Raw genomic sequence first — 18389 nt, forward strand, 5'->3', positions numbered from 1 at the left:
GAGTCTGGCTCTTGTGCATGGATATCTTTCTTTCCCTCAACACTCAGACTATGTCACTCTCTCTTTCCTTGCTCTCAGTTTTTTACATTTAAGACATGACAACATTTTGACCCCGCCTGTGTGTCCTGTTTTAGTTTATCTTACTGCACATCTGTCCCCTTCATTGACACGCTCTTCTTTCCTTTGTTCTCCTAGTCTTCTGGCTGAGTTTTTCCTCTACTAGGGAAAAACCTCTTTTCTTTGCTACATAAATACCCTTGGATCGCTCAAATTCCCCCTGAAACTTCTTAAGGCATTGAAAGTTGATATTTCTCTATTTCATTGTCTGACAAACAGAAAACTCTGCAGACAAGTCGTGTCTTTTGCCTTCTACAATTCTAAGGTGGATTTGGAGACTCAGTACAATATAGTACAGTGGTTTCTCTGTCTTCTCATTCATTCAGAAGACAGTGCCCAGAATTCTCTGCTGCCCACTAGAGACTCCATGGTGAACTGTAGTGAGCAGTCAAAAGGCTAGGTGGGTTCCATAAATACCCAATTCCTTAATTCTTTAATGTACACCCATTTCCAAGGTATACATTTTAGTTTTTAAGCAGGGGACGAATGTTCTGGAAGTTGGAAACTAACATTTGCAGGATGTGATAAAGTACTAATAAATGCAGCGGACCTCTCTGGAGGGCTGTGTTGAACTGGAGAACATGTATTATGTCCAAAGGAGGTTACTGCCCTCAGCCCTAACAGAAGGTGATCCCATTGTTGCTAATTTCCTGATATTTCACGGAATTCTCAAATCTTGAGAATCTGAATTTTTAAGTGCTAGGAAACAATTTAACCTTTAAATGTATTACTCTTCGGGGCCATCTAGAAAATGCCTATGAGCTGAAAGCAATCTGTGGACTGCCAGCTTATGACCTTTCCTGTACCTCCTCACCAGGTGCTTGTGTAGCATCTCTGGTGCTACAAGGTCAAAGGAAAACAATTAAGGTAGCGAAATAATCAATAGCTATGAAAAAAGGCCAGGTCTTAAACAATGAGCATTAACGCACCTCGATTCTTTGGAAAAAGTGGTATAAATATTGAAATGTACATCACCTGATGTGTCCGATTATAAAAATTTGTGTCCCATTCTTTAAAACCCAGCAATGATGAAAGAGCAAAGCAAAACAAAACAAATCAGAAGATCAAATACTACCCACATTTCCCCTGGTGGGTAGTCCCACACTTCCTGGGACTTGGAAATGTGTTATAGCTTCACACAACATGTATATTAAATTCAACAAGTTTTTTACTTTAAATAAGTTGCCAGCTAAATTTCCTTACAATGATGCCCTGACCACTCTGCAGACAGTTAGCAACTTGTGTAATTTCCTAGTTCCCTCAGAGGCTGCCACCACACGACTGAGGGCCACTGCACCCTGTCCTACTGCCCTCCTAGCACTTGGCACCATCTGAAAGGTCTCGTTTTTTTATTTGTTTGTGTGTTTGCTATCTGACCCCACTCACCAAGACATAAACTCCTTGAGAGAGGGAACACGTCGGTCTTGTTCAATCCCATTTCCAGTACATCTAGAACAGTGGTTGGCTTGGGAAATATCTGCCAAATGAAGAAACCCAGATAATCAGCACTGTCAGAGCTGCTTCTGCAGTTACAAAGATGACCAGTGATTGCAAAGCTCCTGGAGGGAGAGGGACAGGCTTTAACTCTTTCTTGCTGGGCTTCTGGCTCTGTCCTCTACTTTATGGAGGGATAAAGATTCAGTTTCATTTTAAAAGTTTAATGGTTAGGAAATAAAATGAGAACAGAGGACAATGACAGAGTGGCAGTCTTAAATATCCATTAAACAGATTCATCCCTTCTTGTGAGAAGGAAATATCTGTGATAAACTGTCCCTGTGTTTTATAGGTTGAAATCAGATTGCTGGGCCTTTTTCTAGAATGTCCAGGATGGAGCCTGAGAGTTAGCGCTTCTAGTGCATTCCCAGGTGATCCTTCTGCTGGTCTGGAGGTCACACCTTGTGAACCATAAAACAGGATCCAAGTGTCTGTGGTCACGATCACTCACCTCCCCATTTCACCACTGTCTCTTTTATCTATAACCCTGAATATGCCCATATCTTTTGACATTAAACCACTTTCCCTGTGGAAGGAATTCCTTTAGCGGTTATGAGCCAATCTATCCGCCACAGAATAAGGAAGCCATAAAAGAGAGTTTTTTATGATCACCACAAAGTGGTGGTTTATTACAATGAAACAAAACCCAAGTAGATCAGCTAGCACAAGGACACACTACAAGGTTCCATAAACAGTTATTATTGCTTAATGTATTTTGGTTGTTAATGGTTACTGAAAATCCACAAAGCACTAAATCCAAGCTGTGGATATCTTTGATCCCCTGATTTCTGGGTAATGGACCCAGCATGGACAGCTGTGTTATGCCACGTACTTCACCATCCTTTTATTATTAATTAACTCAGCTTTTTAAAATCCCTCTGCAAAAAGCCATTTTAGAATGAAGGAACAAAGCTTGTTCATTGCCAATTTATCATCAACCACATCAAGGATTCTATCTGTTGTTTCCTAATTCCTTCCATTTAATGACTGAGGCTAAAATCCAACCTAGTTCAGTGAGGGTTGTGGGGGTCATTTTTCCCTCCATTTTCTTGTTTTCTAGAATCAAATTTTAATTGTATTATCACTGTTTTGAATTATGTTGTTAGTAGTGAGTAGGTGCACTGCACATGCTCTGTGTTAGGTATTGTGTTAAGAATACTGTATAAATTAAAATTTGTTTGATTCTTACAGCAATAATTTGAAGTAGGTGCTAGGATTATCCCTGTTTTCTAAAAGAAGAAACTGGGGTACAGATCAATTGATATTCTTTTGGATAAGTCCCTGTGCTAGGTGGAGGGAGGATAGGATGTCTCTCGGTGTTTTTTTGTTTGTTTGTTTGTTGTTTTGGTGCTGGGCACTCTACTTTAAAGGACAAGTTTAAGAAACCAATGTGAAGGAAAGAGTGCAACTCAAGACATGTAGGTAAAAAGCACAGGAGCTGATGAAGAACGTGAGCTGCAATTATGCTGTCGTGGAGCTAACGCAGAGGTGAGAGGGAGAGGACGGTAAGGAGGTCAGTCTGGAAATGCCATGACCTAGGGCAAGGCTGGGGTGAAGGGCACATGTTGACCTAGGGAAGCATTTCCCAGATTTCAGTCATTCAAACGCCCAGCCCTGCAACAATTTTCACCACATCTCTGTACCACCTACACTGTTTGACATTTGAAATAACCTTCCTTCTTAAAATGCCATGGATCAAGAATTTCACATCATTACTATAAATTTACTAGTGTCACCTGCCAAAATTAGAAGATAACTATAAAAATAAATAAATGATTATTTAAATTAGAAAATATCATCCCGGCTAAATTAACTTCAGTACCACAGCTGAAACCCACAGCCACACTTGGGAAAACATTGAAGTACCAAGGATGAATCATGGATTAACGTTCTAATCATTGAATGTTGCTCTTACTTTTTCTTTCATCTCTATATATATACTTTTAACTCAATGAACCTAGTTTAATTAATCTAGTTTTGCATGAGTTCTTAAATCTCCTTTCCTTCAGCTAGTTGAGTCATAAAATATTTAATGTGTTGTGTTTCATGTAAAACAAAGTTAAACTCTCATGTCACTGTCCTACCAAGATTTAGGAGCTGTTTTGTAGATTGACCATTTTTAAATTCCCTTTGGCACTGGGGTATTTCCCTGCACCTGTAGCTGATGCCTGATCAATGGGGTTGTGTGACCATAGTGTCATAGACATGGTGGTTGTATCTCAGAAGAACTCTCAGTGCAGAAGAGGAACGTTTCCTAGAAGATTCCACTGTGTAGAGGACCTACCTAGATGGTTGTTTCTGTAGGTAGCTGTGAACTTTGTCATTCAAAGACACATGTTCCTGTCTCCCAGCTTCAGAGAGGTTCTTGTTCTCAACTGGAAAAAGAGGGTGTGTGTGTGTGTGTGTGTGTGTGTGTGTGTGACAGGAAGTATAGGTACTTAGAGGGACAAAGAAGTGTTTTTTTTTTATTGTAAACAAATGGAATACATGTTGTTTCTCTGTACATGGTGTAAAGGCATACCATTTGTGTAATCATAAATTTACATAGGGTATTGTTGTTTGATTCATTCTGTTATTTTCCCCTTCCCCCCACCCCTCCCACCCCTCTTTTCCCTCTATACAGTCCTTCCTTCCTCCATTCTTGCCCCCCTCCCTAACCCTAACACTAACCCCTCCCTCCCCCCATTATGTGTCCTCATCCACTTATTAGCAATATCATTCGACCTTTGGTTTTTTGAGATTGGCTTATCTAACTTAGCATGATATTCTCCTATTTCATCCATTTGCCTGCAAATCCCATAATTTTATCATTCTTTATGGCTGAGTAATATTCCATTGTATATATATATACCACAGTTTCTTTATCCATTCATCAATTGAAGGACATCTAGGTTAGTTCCACAATCTGGCTATTGTGAATTGAGCAGCTATGAACATTGATGTGGTTGTATCTCTGTAGTATGCTGATTTTAAGTCCTTTGGGTATAGGCCAAGGATTGGGATAGCTGGGGACAAAGAAGTTTTTGTTCCTTCCTTCCTTCCTTCCTTCCTTCCTTCCTTCCTTCCTTCCTTCCTTCCTTCCTTCCTTCCTTCCTTCCTTCTTTCCTTCTTTCCTTCCTTCCATTTTTGTTAATCTCAAGAAAATGCAACAGTGTAAGAGTTAACCCCCAACTCCCACTATAGAACTATCTCTTAACACTTGGTTTTAGAACTCTTAAGTTCTAAAAGTGATAGAGCCCACATTTTTCCTTGGTGTAAACTGTCCCATGATCTACAAAATTATCCATACTACTATTATTGCTACACTTAGATTTTATTTGTCTGGTTACACTCAACCTAAAAGGGCATGTTCTGACCCTTGGCCAGTAAACTCCCTTCCCTATGGGATAGGTGAAGAAAAAATGGGTATATATTTTAGAAATAGCCAAAGATCCAAAGATGATGACCTTAGAAGATGTCCTCTACCCAACCCATGGATTAGAAAAACATGAGAAGGCAGCCAAAGGAAGCCTGGTGTAAACAGGGGCATGAGTACTGTGGAAAACATGGCAGTGGAGTATGAATTTTTTGCCCTCTGAGGTCTATTCTCCCTCCAATGACTATCTCCCACATGCACTCTTCTCCTACATTTTCCTCTTTAGGATCATACGTGCCTTCTTGCCAGTCCCCTGGCACAGACTGGCCTTATATTTAAACCTTCAGAACATTGAGCTGCCAGAGCTAAGACCTGGAATGCCTGTAAACTCAGCCATGGGTCGCCTTTATGAGCAGCAGAGAACACCTGGACATGTGACAGAGAGGGACAGCTGAGCCAAAGTACAAAAGCATCCCAGCAACCATCCTAAAACATCTCTTTATCAGAATGATTGGAAATGTTCACCAAGTTGTCAACAGAAATGATTTTAATGGGGCTGGGATATAGCTCAGTTGGTAAGTGCTTGCCTTGCAAGCATAAGGCCCTGGGTTCAATCCCAAGCACTGCCAAAATAATAATAATAATAATAATAATAATGGTCAATATTATAAGCTTACCTGCAATATCTGAGTTCTATGACCTGTGGTGAGAGATTTGTGTCATGATCTTTATTAATAGCCTTCATTCTTAAAGACATTTTTTTTCTTTATTGGCTAATATTTCCAATTAAATCTTTGTATCACAGGTATCTTAGCAGATTTAGCATGCCAAAGTCAGTACTTCTTTTCCTGTATACCCAAATTACCTTTACTCTGCTCTTGGCCAGCTCTCATGAATAGGCATTGTTGAGAGAGAAGCTGTGCTGGACTAGTACAAATCCATCACCACTGTAGGAAGAACTCAAAGCATAAAATCTCCTGATCACTAGTGCCATGATTGTATGTGAAGGACAATCAGATAGTATAGCTTTAATGTCAAACTTTGGATGTTACTAAAGTCAAGATGCTATTAATTTATACATCGAGTGTCTGGTTTCATGGAAAATATCAAAAAACATGAAGTAGTACACTGAGATCCTACTAGCCCATCAGCCTTTAGGGACGTCAGCCTGTGGGTGTACACTGCTCTCGCCCTGTGTGTCACTCATGGGCCCGAGAAGAGAAACAGCACTAGAAAGGATGTCACACCAAGAATAAAGCCCTACAGCTCTTGAGAAAATGAAGCCAATATGATGAAAAATGTAGATAAACAGAGCACATGGCCAACCCCATCTGTGTGAGTTACCACCAAACATGAGAAATATACTTATTAGTGAAGTTAGAAGGCAACACACTCTCTCAAAAGGTCAGAAAGAGAAAATTTTCTGTGACCCCTAGCAGATCAGGAATAACAAAGGAGAATCTTCCACACCTGTGTCTGCTGCTCGTTAATGAATTAACATAAACCAAGCAATTCCCTAACTGAAGTTTTTCACTTTTAACATTTAGGAATATTAGACATGAAAAAAGTGGCCAATTCTTCTCACCTTGAAAAGCAATTTTATGAAATCCAAATTGGACCATCAGCCACTCTGAAATTATTTTCATATGAAAACCAGAGTCTCCATTTTACACACATACAAATGTCTAGTCATAATGAACCAGTGTGAAGAAGTATGATGTATCCTGACAATGGAATATTAGGCAATTATGGTTTCATTTTTTTGAATAATATTCTTAATGCCCACAATATCCTGGTAGGAGAAAAAAAAGTGGATTGCAAACTATTCATACAGTGTGTTCTCAAATCTATTGTATCACATCGCATTGTGTTATATATGCATATATACACACAAAGCATGTACAGTAAAAACGACTGGTAGGAAACAAAAAAATTAACTGTTAATTCACTGTATATTTGGATGTAGGTCAATTTCATTGCATCCCTTTCCAAGTGTCTTTAATAAATATCAAGCACCTTTAAAATAAGAAAATCATAAATAATGCTTTTAACCTGGATGTAAACCTAAGAGTCTTCTAACCTCTGCACCACAATTTCTTCTTCAATACCACTATTGGAAAAATATGATAACCTAGAAATTAGAAAAATAGCTCAACACTCAGGGGCCAACCACAGATAACCGTCGTGTAATAAAAATTCCCATAAAATTTAAACAAGATGGATGTGTAAAACAGATGCAAGGAAGCTGCCTTCTAGTTTGGGGACACTTTCTTTTCTTCTATTTCCTTAAGCCAAGGTTAAACCAGCCCATCAGTCTTTCATCTCAGTTGTATTCTTTGGTCCTATCACCAAATTCAGGTTTCAAAAGTAACGTCAACCCAGGTTGTCTGGTTCTCTTATCCTTTTCACTCAGTGGCTGAAGACGAGCCTTTCTGAAATATTTCTGAAATCTATTCCACCAAATACCCTGCTCTGATCTTTGAATTGTTTCACAAACATACACGGGGAAACAGCTCAACACAGTGGACTGAGCATAAACGCAGTGTTGAGACTTTAGGGGTAAACAGCACTCCTCCTCCTCTTCCTCTTCCTCCTTAGGACTGGCCCCCAGTGGTCTCTTCCTGGAACCCCAGAAAAGGAAGTAGGCAAACACACTGGCTAGGGAACTGGGAATAAGGATAAGAGAATATTTGAATATGAGGATCTGCAATAATCCCAGCTCAAAAAAAAAAAAAATCTTCAAAATACGTAATCCAGTAGCCCCATAAATTGTTGTCCTAAGTGTGTTTGCACTTTTCACTTACCAAGCAACCTGAAACATCACCCTGATGTCAGACTGTATCAAATAATATGACCAAATGATCACCTTAGGTTACAGAAATGTTAAGTATCACCATAAGCACTTTTTTCTTGCAAAGCACTCATTTTTTTTTCTTGTTTCTCTGCTGTTGATAATTTCAGTCACTTAGGAAAGCTATGGTACTGAAGTGGTGGGGGCAGTCCTTGGCTCATAGTAAAGCCTAAATAATTATGTGTGGGAAGAAAGAAAACAAGGAAGGAGGAAGAGACAAAGAGGGGGAAAGAGAAGTCAAAAGGAGGAAGGGAAGGGAGGAAAATTCTCAGTGCCATGTGGTTCATGCACAGCTGTTTGGGCAGGACTACACATTACAGAGACAAGGACTTGCCCAAATTTCATGACTTTCAAAGTCATCCCCTGTGTTGTTGTTAACCAGTGCTCAACACTTCTCTCTATTAAGAAATTCTCTGTAGTCAATATAAATCCTTTCTGCTTGATCTTAAGCCCACTTACTCTTGCTCTGTCTCAGGAGAAAGTGAACAGCTGATCTCCACACTTGGTACAATAATTCTTCATACATTTAAAGAGAGTAAGTCATCACTTTATTACTGCCTTCTTTTCCCCCCTTAATGACCCCAATTCCCATAGCTTTTCTCTATGGATCCTGTGTTCTAATCCCTTAATCCAATGGTGCATATTAGTACTCAGTTCAAAGATGGTAAGAATAGCGTGTTGTCAAGTGGTGGTTTCAGGAGATCCAGCACAAGCCCCTCTGACACGAGGAGCTTCTGTTCTAACCCTTGGAGAGAGCATGGATATTCCCCTGGAGTAAGTGTAGATTCTTCTCTGAGGCAGGTTGATGGAATGCAGTTTGTACAGGTGCATTTAAGCAGTTACCAAATATTTACTGGCCTATTCAGTAGTGCCTTGCACTGATCTGGGCACAGAAGTGCATTGAAGATGCAAACAGATGTGGTTCCTGTGTTCACCATTAGGCTGTCAGTTTTTTCATAAATGAATGTGTGTGCATGTGAGGGGATGGGGAGGCTGTTCTATTTTGTCAGTTGAAAGCTTTTGAATTGTACCTGCTACAGCAGCAACTAACCTCTATTATGTTATCAACAAATTGATCACTGTGGAATATGGTCACTATTGCCCTTGGAATATAGTCTCACAGAGCATCCACATCTGGAGGTAGTGCTGTCTCCTGGGTGTTAGGTTGCCAGACACTAGCATCCTTTAACTGGTTTTATTCATCCCAGGCTCCAATACTGGCAGAGTATTCTGTCCTTACTATATTGTCGTTGCTGCTATAGTTCTTGAGGGTCTTCCTTTTCTTGGTTGTGTTACCCTCCCTCTCACTGATCCACCCATTAATTTATAAGCACTGTTATCAGTCCGGCACGGGTGCCACTCACTTTCATTTCCAGCCCTTCCTTCACTGGTGAATGTGGCTGTGACATCTCAGTCCTGCAAACAGTGGGTTGTAGGAGTCCAAAGAATGACCTGAACAAACTGAGAATGTTTTAATCTATACAAGGAGGGGGCACTTTCCAGTGGGTAAGGCCAGGGAAGAGAGAGAGAGTTTTTAAGACACACCTCTGGTGTCTTTGGGGAGAAGATAAGCAGGAATGCAAATTTTACGTATCTTCCTTTAATTCTGACCCAGACAGTCCCTTTAAGGTCTGTTTACATCTTATGGCCTAAAAATGCACCATCATCATTTCTTGCAGTCATTACTCTGAACACACCCCCACTGCATTTCATTTTTATTATCCCCATTTTAGGAACGATTAAATGGAAGCAGAGAGCAGTTGCAATGAAGCAAATCATGAGAGGCTCTGATAGAGACAAGCCTGAAAGCTGGTTGGAACTGCTTCTCTGTGCCAGACTATTTTTAATGCAAGTTTATGCAGCTGTCCCTCACTTAGACAATCTTACAAATGAGCCCACTCTGCACATGATCATTTTCTCACCATCCCCTGCCCTTTTCAACTCACCTTGCCATGTCCACACACATGCATATGAGTGTGTTCCTTTATAAATGTCCTGAATCACATTGCTACACACCAGAGATGTTCTTGGCTTTCTGTGAACAAAATTCTGATTCACAGATCTCTTTGCTATTCTAGCCCCTATCCCTTCTAAGGATAAGATGTGGGATCCCATTAATGGTTCATAAGAGGTTGAGCAACTATATCAAATCTGTTCATACTAGTGATATTTTCAGAGGAATACTAAGATACTGGCAACAGCAATTGCTGTGGGGAGGGGGACTAAGGTCGTTTTATTGCATGATCATCTGTACCATCTAACTTTTACCATGTGCCAATGTTACCTTGAAACATTACACAAGAAGGGTGATGATGACCAATTGACATGTGTTTCAGCCACTATTAGCTGGTGTGTGACTGTGAAACCTCATTTAATCTTTACAACAGTTTTACATAAAACCCTATTTTACTAATGAGAAATACGTGTTTGCAGTCATTCGTTCAGGTTTATAGAGCTGACAAATGGCCACATGGGGAACAAAATGCAGGTCTTCTGATTTCCAGAACCACAGCTTACGTTGTGTTGACTTTGAGTTTTTCCAGAGGAACCAAATTTATAAGTCAGTAGCTTTGGGACTCCTTTTAAGCACCTGAATGAATGCTGTGGAATTCATCACGCGGCACACACCAACGGCTCAATGTGCCTTCCTCCAGCTGAGGCTCCTTGTTGAAAGCTGTTTATGCACACCTCCGCTGGATATCACGCCTTCCTGAAGATCTCCCCCAGGTCCTTCACCCGCACTGCAGCAGTCACTCCAAACCTGGGAAAGGTACTCTCTCCTGATCTCTTCAGCAAACCACTTCGCCTGAATGAGGGATTTTCAGGGTCAAAGTAAAATATCTAACTTTCCTAAGCATACAGATTCTTCATTTATTTAACAATTATCTTTGAATGGTCACTCTGAGACAAACACTCTTCTTGAGTGTTAGAATTATAGAGATGAGCAAGGTCCTTGTCCCCATAAAGCATCCATCCTGGTGTGAAGAGACCAGTAATAAATAAGCAAGCAAGTAAATAAGGAGGATGCTGGATAATAAGAATCTTGAAGAAAATTAAAATAAACTTGTGAAAGAATGACTAGGGGACACGATATTTACCTAAATGACATGAATGACATATATGCCCTAGAAACTACTCTATCACCAGCTCTCACCCCAATTTCCATTCCAGACTCCTATTTATTTAAACATGAACTGGTAATCTCAGCAGTGAGAGCTGGGAAGGCCCTAACCATCTTCTTAGTCTCATGCCATCATTTTAAAGAAGAGGAAAAAAAAGAGCAAGAGAAGTGAAAAGAGCCAGTCACATGGCTAGGAATGCCCCCCCCCCCCCATGAGTAGCTCTTAGCCCAGGGTGCTCCTGCAAACCCAGATTCCCTCCCTGCAAATCTTCCCAGAGTCCAGCTCCTCCCTGTGGAATGCTCACCTTGGTGCCTGCCTCTCTCGAACTGCAGACACCAAATCTTCCTGGATCACAGAGGACCTACTGCAACTGTATCAAGGACCTTGAGGATGATCCAGGAGGCCAAAATAATAGTGGAAGGAAAGGTACAACCTTCTACAGTGCAATTTCCCTATATCTCAACCATTTGCCAAAACTGCTTATGGCTCCTGCCAATCCTCCCTGCCTATGGGTGACTCCCTAATAGAACTTGAGTTTGGGAGATGCATGGATCTGTAAACCCAATGAACACTAAACATCTCTCTTCAGAAATCTTCCCTGGTTTAACCAAGTTGACATGAAAATGTTCTATTCTTACGATTTCTCAACCCCTCTCAAAATGCTTTACAAAATGATTAACCACAGAATTTCTTTAAATAGCAAGTTCCTGCAGTACGTTCAAAGTACAATCTATAAAAATTCAATCTACATAAAAATTTTATTCCCGCTTCAAAAAAATAAAAAAATAAAACCAGCTATTGTATCAAGGGCAATAACATAAACTTGGACTCTTAATGACAGATTTTGGACTCTCATTATGTAATGGTTCTCATTCATTGTGCAAATATTTATTGAACCACTCTATGCAATACACTCTTCAGGCTGCTATGAGGACACACCAAAAGAAGACACAGCCTTTGCCCTCTGGAAGCATATATGCACACAACACTAACAAGGAGGGTATGACAACAGATGCAGCAACAGAACCGTGGACTGATGCTTCAGGGGAGAGGAGGGAGCATTACACTGCAGTCAAAGAACAGGGAAGGAGGCAGCGACATTTTAACTGGGCTTTGAAGGATGCTTGTGATTTGTACAACAGTACAATGTGTTCCAGGAAAAGGAAACATTATGACATGCTCTACAGGGGCAGGACACACAAAGGCACATTCTCAGAATAGAAAGGAGCCCAGAGTAGGAAATGAGGAGGAAGAGAAGATAGGCCTTGGAAGGTAGACCAGAGCCAATGCAAGAATGGGTAAATGTGAACCCAATAGGTAAATCATAGAAGCCTTGAGTGGGTTTTGGGCAGGGAAAGATACACAGTTGTGTTTTAGGAAGCTCATTCTAGCACCCATATGTGGGGCTGATCTAAACAGACAAAGGTTGGGTCAGGGACAAGGAGCCCTGTTTAAAAAACTTTGCTTCCTGGATCATATTTAAAATAAGGAATAATCATGAGAGCTAGGATTGATAAACACCAGAAGGAGGGTCTGGTTCTGGAAAGGGGTGAGGGCCACAGGCCTCTGATCCCAGCCCAAGGAAGTGACAGCTGCAGGACTATAGGTGGTGTCTCTTTAAGGACAGTTATGAGGTACTTCCTGCTTGAGGCAGTAATCATGAGTCCACCGCATGAAAGCCACTCCAGCGGGATGTCTTCTGAGCCATGTTTGAAGTCTCAGTTATTAATAACTCCTTGTTTGGAGATATACAGAAGTATCTGTTATACATGAGGAGCCAGAACACTTCTGAAATCATGATGTCTTTACAGCAGCAGCGAAAGGCAGCTTGATTGGGATGGAGAGCAGGAGTCCAGGGAACAACCATTTCTGAACAAATAATAACTCAGTGGAGGGAGGGTAACTTAATCAAGAGCATCAGGCACAACATAAGCTTTATAATTGTGCCTGATGACAGCAACTATGTGATAGACTGATGTCCCTCAAAAATCTAAGTACCATGTTCTGGGTTCTAGTACCTGAGCCACACATGTCTTGTTCACAAGTGGGTATTCATCTAACTAACCATCCTAGGATTTCTGTGGTCAGATTGTGAACTTCAGGGAGTTTATCTCTGGTCTCTTCCTGGCTATTCTTTCTAGAAATGTATAGCTTAGTTCTATAGTTTGAATCATGAATGTCCTCCAAAGGCCCATGTGTTAGGGCTCACTTACTCGCCTGTCAGGCTACTGGGAGATGGTGAAATCTTTAGGAGGTGGGGCCTAAAGGGAGGATGTTAGGTCACTGGAAGGGGAGGGTCCCCTGAAGGGGATATTGGAATTCAGGCCATTCCTGTCTCTTTCTGCTTCCTGGCCACAGTGAGGTGAACAGGCCTCCCCCACCACATGCTCCTTGCTATAATGCACTGCCTTACCACAGACCCAAAGCAACAGGGCCAGGTGATCATGGACTGAAACCTCTGAAACCATAAGCCAAATTAAATCTTTCCTCCTTAGAGGTTGAGTTATCTCAGGTATGTTGTCACAGTGATGGAAAACTGACTAACATACTTGGTTTCCACTCCAGTGTAAACCATGCTGGTATTTTAAAGCCTATTTCAGCCAGTAGGCCTATGGAGTCTATGGAACTTGTCTTAAATCAGTTTATCAAAGTGTCTTCATGGAATATGACTATCATAAACAAAGGGGATCTTGTGGTTAAATAAGTTGGGGAAATGCCATATTAAATAAAATTTAAGATATTTGTTTACTGAGAGATACCTCTGACCTCTCAAATGCTAATACATTCTGAGATGCTCCTGGAGTGAGAAGTAATAGGTAGTGTTTCCCAATCATATTTATCTGTAGAACCATTTTTCAGCAAAGTGTCTCAAGGGACAAGTGTCCAACAGAACATACCTGAAGAAAGGTCAGTGATGACTCTACCATCTGGAACATCTGTGTTTACTTAGGAATCTGGAATAATAATTAAACCTAAATATTTATTGACTTATCACTGTGTACCAGGCACCTTTTCAAGTACTTTATAGGTATTGATATATTTAATCTGCATATCTGTGATATGAATTCTATTGTTATTCCCATTTTATATATGAGGAAATTGAACACAGAATAGTGAAGAGATTTGTCCAAGGTCCTAAGCAGAAAGGTTGGTAAATAGCAGAGCCAGTCTGACGTCCACAGAAATTAATTTCTAATGGGAGAATTTTAAATATTGTGATCGTCTGGCAGTGGGAGAGATTCTGAACACAGCTTTGCATAGCACTCTTCAATCACAGTCCATCTCTGCATGTTTGCTCATAAACTAGGCTTTATGGGCCTCCTCAGACAGTGTAGGACACAACTTCTGAATGGTACCACCTGTTTGGTTTCTTCACCAAATTATGTTATATTCCACATATATAATCTTCCATTAAAACAGCCATGATTCAGACAGCAATGCAATCACCAGCAATAAACAGGAATGGATAAAGGAAACAACTTCTTGATTACCAAGGAAGCAGGAAAATGAAGGTGCAAGTTTTGAGATCTAGTTTCTCCTATATTTTCCAAGTTTTGACCTCTTTCTCTCTGGGTCTAGGGATGAAAATCAAGGGACTGTTTTCCTTTAGTGTGCCACAAAATTTTACATCCCTACCCCTCTATTTTGCTCAAGAATTGCCAAAGACATGTCCTACCCTCTCCCACTTCCTCTCCTTGTTCAGAAGGATTATCACCAGTTTCGGGTGCATCTGGTAGCCATCTTCACTGAAGGACAGATTTCTTCCCTCAAAAGTGACATTGATCAGATACCTGTAAAGATAAAATAAAAGTGAGATTAAAAACATGAAAAAGGCATACCACGAACAAGACAGTCAGGTAGATATAGAGAGAAAGGTGGATGGAGACAGATGTGGAGAGATATACAGATATCGTCAGAAAACTTGGTACTCTTTGAACTCCCAGGTGATTATGCAATAGAATTATCCAAGTTTTCACCTAACAGGAATCATATGCCAAAATAGTATAATAGTTCAAAATAAGGTCACCTGGTTTGAGTTCAGTCTATAGTTCTGACTTGGAGCAAATCATTTAACCTTTGGAATTTCATGTTTTTTGTTTTTTATTTTTCCTACCTGCAGAAAGTAGGATAATAAAGGGCCTACCTTACCAGGTCTGTAAGGCTTAAATGGGATAACTAGGTTAAACACTTACCATGGGGACTGGTGCAGAGTAAACCTTCATTAAGTGTTAACAATTATTCATGAAAGGAGGTGGAAAAAGGAGTGGAGGAGGTAGAGACAAGAAAAAAAAGTGACAAAGTTCTGCTAAGAAAGGTGGCATGTAGAAATTTAGGCCCTCTCCCTATTCTCTAGAAAAGCACATACTCTCTCTTACTGAGGTCTTGCCCAGTCTATATTTCTAAAAGTTGGAAGATGAGTCCTACTGGTAACACAGGATGCATCTGGAAACCACGGTTTTGTATTATGTATAGTGAACAGAAACTACCTGAGGGTCAGAAAAGCAAAGAAAATCATTTCAGAGTGCTCTGGAACATGAGCACCAATGAGCAGAAACATTGGAGGTAACTAAAGTCATACCAATGAAACTGTCTTCCTCCTGGACACCTGCACCCCAGCCCCTGGAGTCCTCTGCAGCTGACTGTGATCTCGAGAGCAGTTCCTTCATTGGCAATTCCCACAGGTATGCTCATTACAACTGCATTAATGCAACCAGCCTGATGGTAATTAATGTCCTTTTGCTACAGTGGCCCATGGAATCAATAATGATTAGCTGTGTTCAAATGACTTGCTTCTTGAGCTTTGGACCTGATGGTGCTCGTGAGATGGGTCTCTGCTAAGGAGCAAGGGGGCATCTTACAAGAACAGTGAAGGAGGCGGCTTTAAGGTCCTTCTTTTAACTTTTCTCATTCAATGAAACTGAGAGACTCTTGGAATGTTTCAAGTCACATTAGATTAAATGAAAAGGTCACTAGAATTCATAGGCTTTTGACAATTTTAAGGATGTCTAGGCAGCATGAACCATACTTTTATGGATCAATTCTCTCTTCTAGAATTTTTTGGGATTGTTTTCAGTTTGTTATTCCCTGGTTGTGCATAGCTTCACAAATGCAAATCAAAAGCACAAAAGACTCCAGGGACTCAGGGAGGCTGAGGCAGGAGGATTGTGAGTTCAAAGCCAGACTCAGCAAAAGCAAGGCACTAAGCACTTCAGTGAGACCCTGTCTCTAAATAAAATACAAAATAGGGCTGGGGATGTGGCTTAGTGGCTGAGTGCCCCTGGTCCCTGAGTTCAATCCCTGTTCAAAAACAAAACAAAACGAAAACCAAACAAACAAAAAACACCACACACAAAAGATGCCCAAAGAGTAGAGAGTCCTAGAATTTTAGAACTGAAAGAGATTTTTATAATCAGATAGCCCACCGCACCTTGGAGGTGATACCACCCCTTGACAACATCATAAAACCGGTCCTCTCAGCTCTTGATTACTTCCATTGATTGGGAACTTACCATACTATCCTCCACCCTCAAGCAGTTGAAATCTGCTCCTTTGCAATCCTTTGATACTTTGTTCCTTTTAAAGATATTTTACAGTCTTGTTCTAATCCTTCTTCCACATGAGAGTTCCTCGAGTATTTGAAGACATTTAGCGTATATCCATTATAAAATCAATTTTCATCTTTAAAGAAACCCTGAGTTCATTTAAGTCGATGGATTAGGAAACAAGCACAGAGAGGTTAAATTATTTACCCAATGTTACAGTACTAATTGGAAGTGGGAGTTAACACTTGAAATAACATCCCTAGCCCCAGTCCTTTCTACCATACCACCCTGATTCTCATATGCGACATCAGGTTTAACATCCATGGCTCCCTTACATAGCTGTCATATGCTCCTGTCAGCTACGTGAAACTCCCCTGATCCATCTCAGGGCTCCACACCGCATCTTCTCCATATCTTGCACTGCTTCTCAGCTCAGCTCAGCACGGCTTACCCAAACACATCACTCGTTTGAAGAAAATAATTAGGTCTCTTGTATTTTGGAACAATCCTGACACCCAACCAATAGCCCTGTAGGATTCTTTCTGAGGAATCTAATTACAAAACCACAAGACAGAGTATTTTAAACTAACAAAGTAGAATTTAAGTCCCCAGCATCAGTATCTTGGAAAATATGTTCTTACCATGACAATACTGGATTACTTAGAATAATTAGAAGTCTTCAGAGAAAGATGAAACACACAAAATAGTTGAGTCCCATCTCTTTTTCTGAATGAAGGAAGGAAGGGGAAAGAAGAGAGGGCAAGAAGAAGGAAAAGAAAGAAGCAAAGGAGGGAAATAAATTACTTGGCTTGAGCACCTATCTTTCCACCAGCCATGGCTCTGAATAATTCTGACTTTATCTAAATCACCATTAAAAATACTTAAAGAAAGTTTCCATTTCAGAGGACAATTACAAAATTGAAGTTCTAGAAATAATTCAATTAGTAAGCTGCATGAATGGAATAAGTATATAGCCTCTCGAGATGACTCCTTTGAATAGGGAGTATAGAATGAGAAATTTGAGCTTTTCAGAGATAAACCACACTTGCGGGCAATGCAACTGGCCTGTAGTTAAATTTCTCTGGTTATTCTTGCCCCACATCCTCCCAATTTTCCTTAGGAATTGTTCTCCTTCTAGAGTATTCACCCTTTTCCAACTGTGAAAATTAATTTGATCTACCTAATATCTGAGCACTTCTCAGATATTTCACATTTATCAAAATGTTATAAAATTTTGACAGTATACTAAATATTCTTCTCCAAAGTATTTTTAAGTCATTTAAATCCTTCAGCAGCATATAATCATTCACATTGTGTTTTTCTGAGTAATTCCTGGTGATGTGACACCATTTAGATATTAGTGAGGAGTTTGCAAAATATATACCATCCTTGAGCAAGGATGCCCTTTGAGTAGCAGAACAAACCAATCCATTCAGTGAAGAGTATGAAAAAAGGAGGGTATGGTTCCTTCTAGACATGTGACCTTGGCACCCAACCCTCGGTTACCCCTCTTTAAAATGGAGACATCATTACCCCCAGCTTCTCAAGGAAGACTGCTGTGATGAACATATTAAATAGTGGATAGGAAAACTATAAATGGTGTGATACAAATATATATTGGGGAGCATTCAGAAAAGAATATATGAGCATGATTTAAGTACTCAGAACCAAGAAACTTGCTTAATTTTGAACCTCAGTGAATAAAAGTGGGAATAAACTACATCGCAACAAGACCAATCTATCAACAGAATACATCTGAGAAATGGAGTTTGGATTCCATATGTGGAGGATAAACTAGATCAAATGGTCATATTTAAGCAATTTAACTTTCCAGAAGACCTGAAAATATTCAACTACCCTTGCCTCTTGCTATACTTTGTCAATTAAAACCTCACAGTTTCATGTGT

General features: G+C 40.2%; 1 protein-coding gene across 2 annotated transcripts in view; it reads right to left on the reverse strand.

Annotated features, from left to right (window-relative positions):
• GRIN2B (glutamate ionotropic receptor NMDA type subunit 2B) overlaps positions 1–18389 on the reverse strand; it is a 408813-nt gene that overhangs the window by 92838 nt on the left and 297586 nt on the right. For both annotated transcript variants that reach the window (XM_079140030.1, XM_079140031.1), the window contains one exon: positions 14616–14730. In XM_079140030.1, coding sequence (XP_078996156.1) covers positions 14616–14730 — 115 coding nt within the window. The remainder of the gene's footprint in view (positions 1–14615; positions 14731–18389) is intronic.

Source organism: Sciurus vulgaris (genome assembly GCF_902686455.1).
Source record: "Sciurus vulgaris genome assembly, chromosome: 5".
NCBI classification, from domain to species: domain Eukaryota; kingdom Metazoa; phylum Chordata; class Mammalia; order Rodentia; family Sciuridae; genus Sciurus; species Sciurus vulgaris.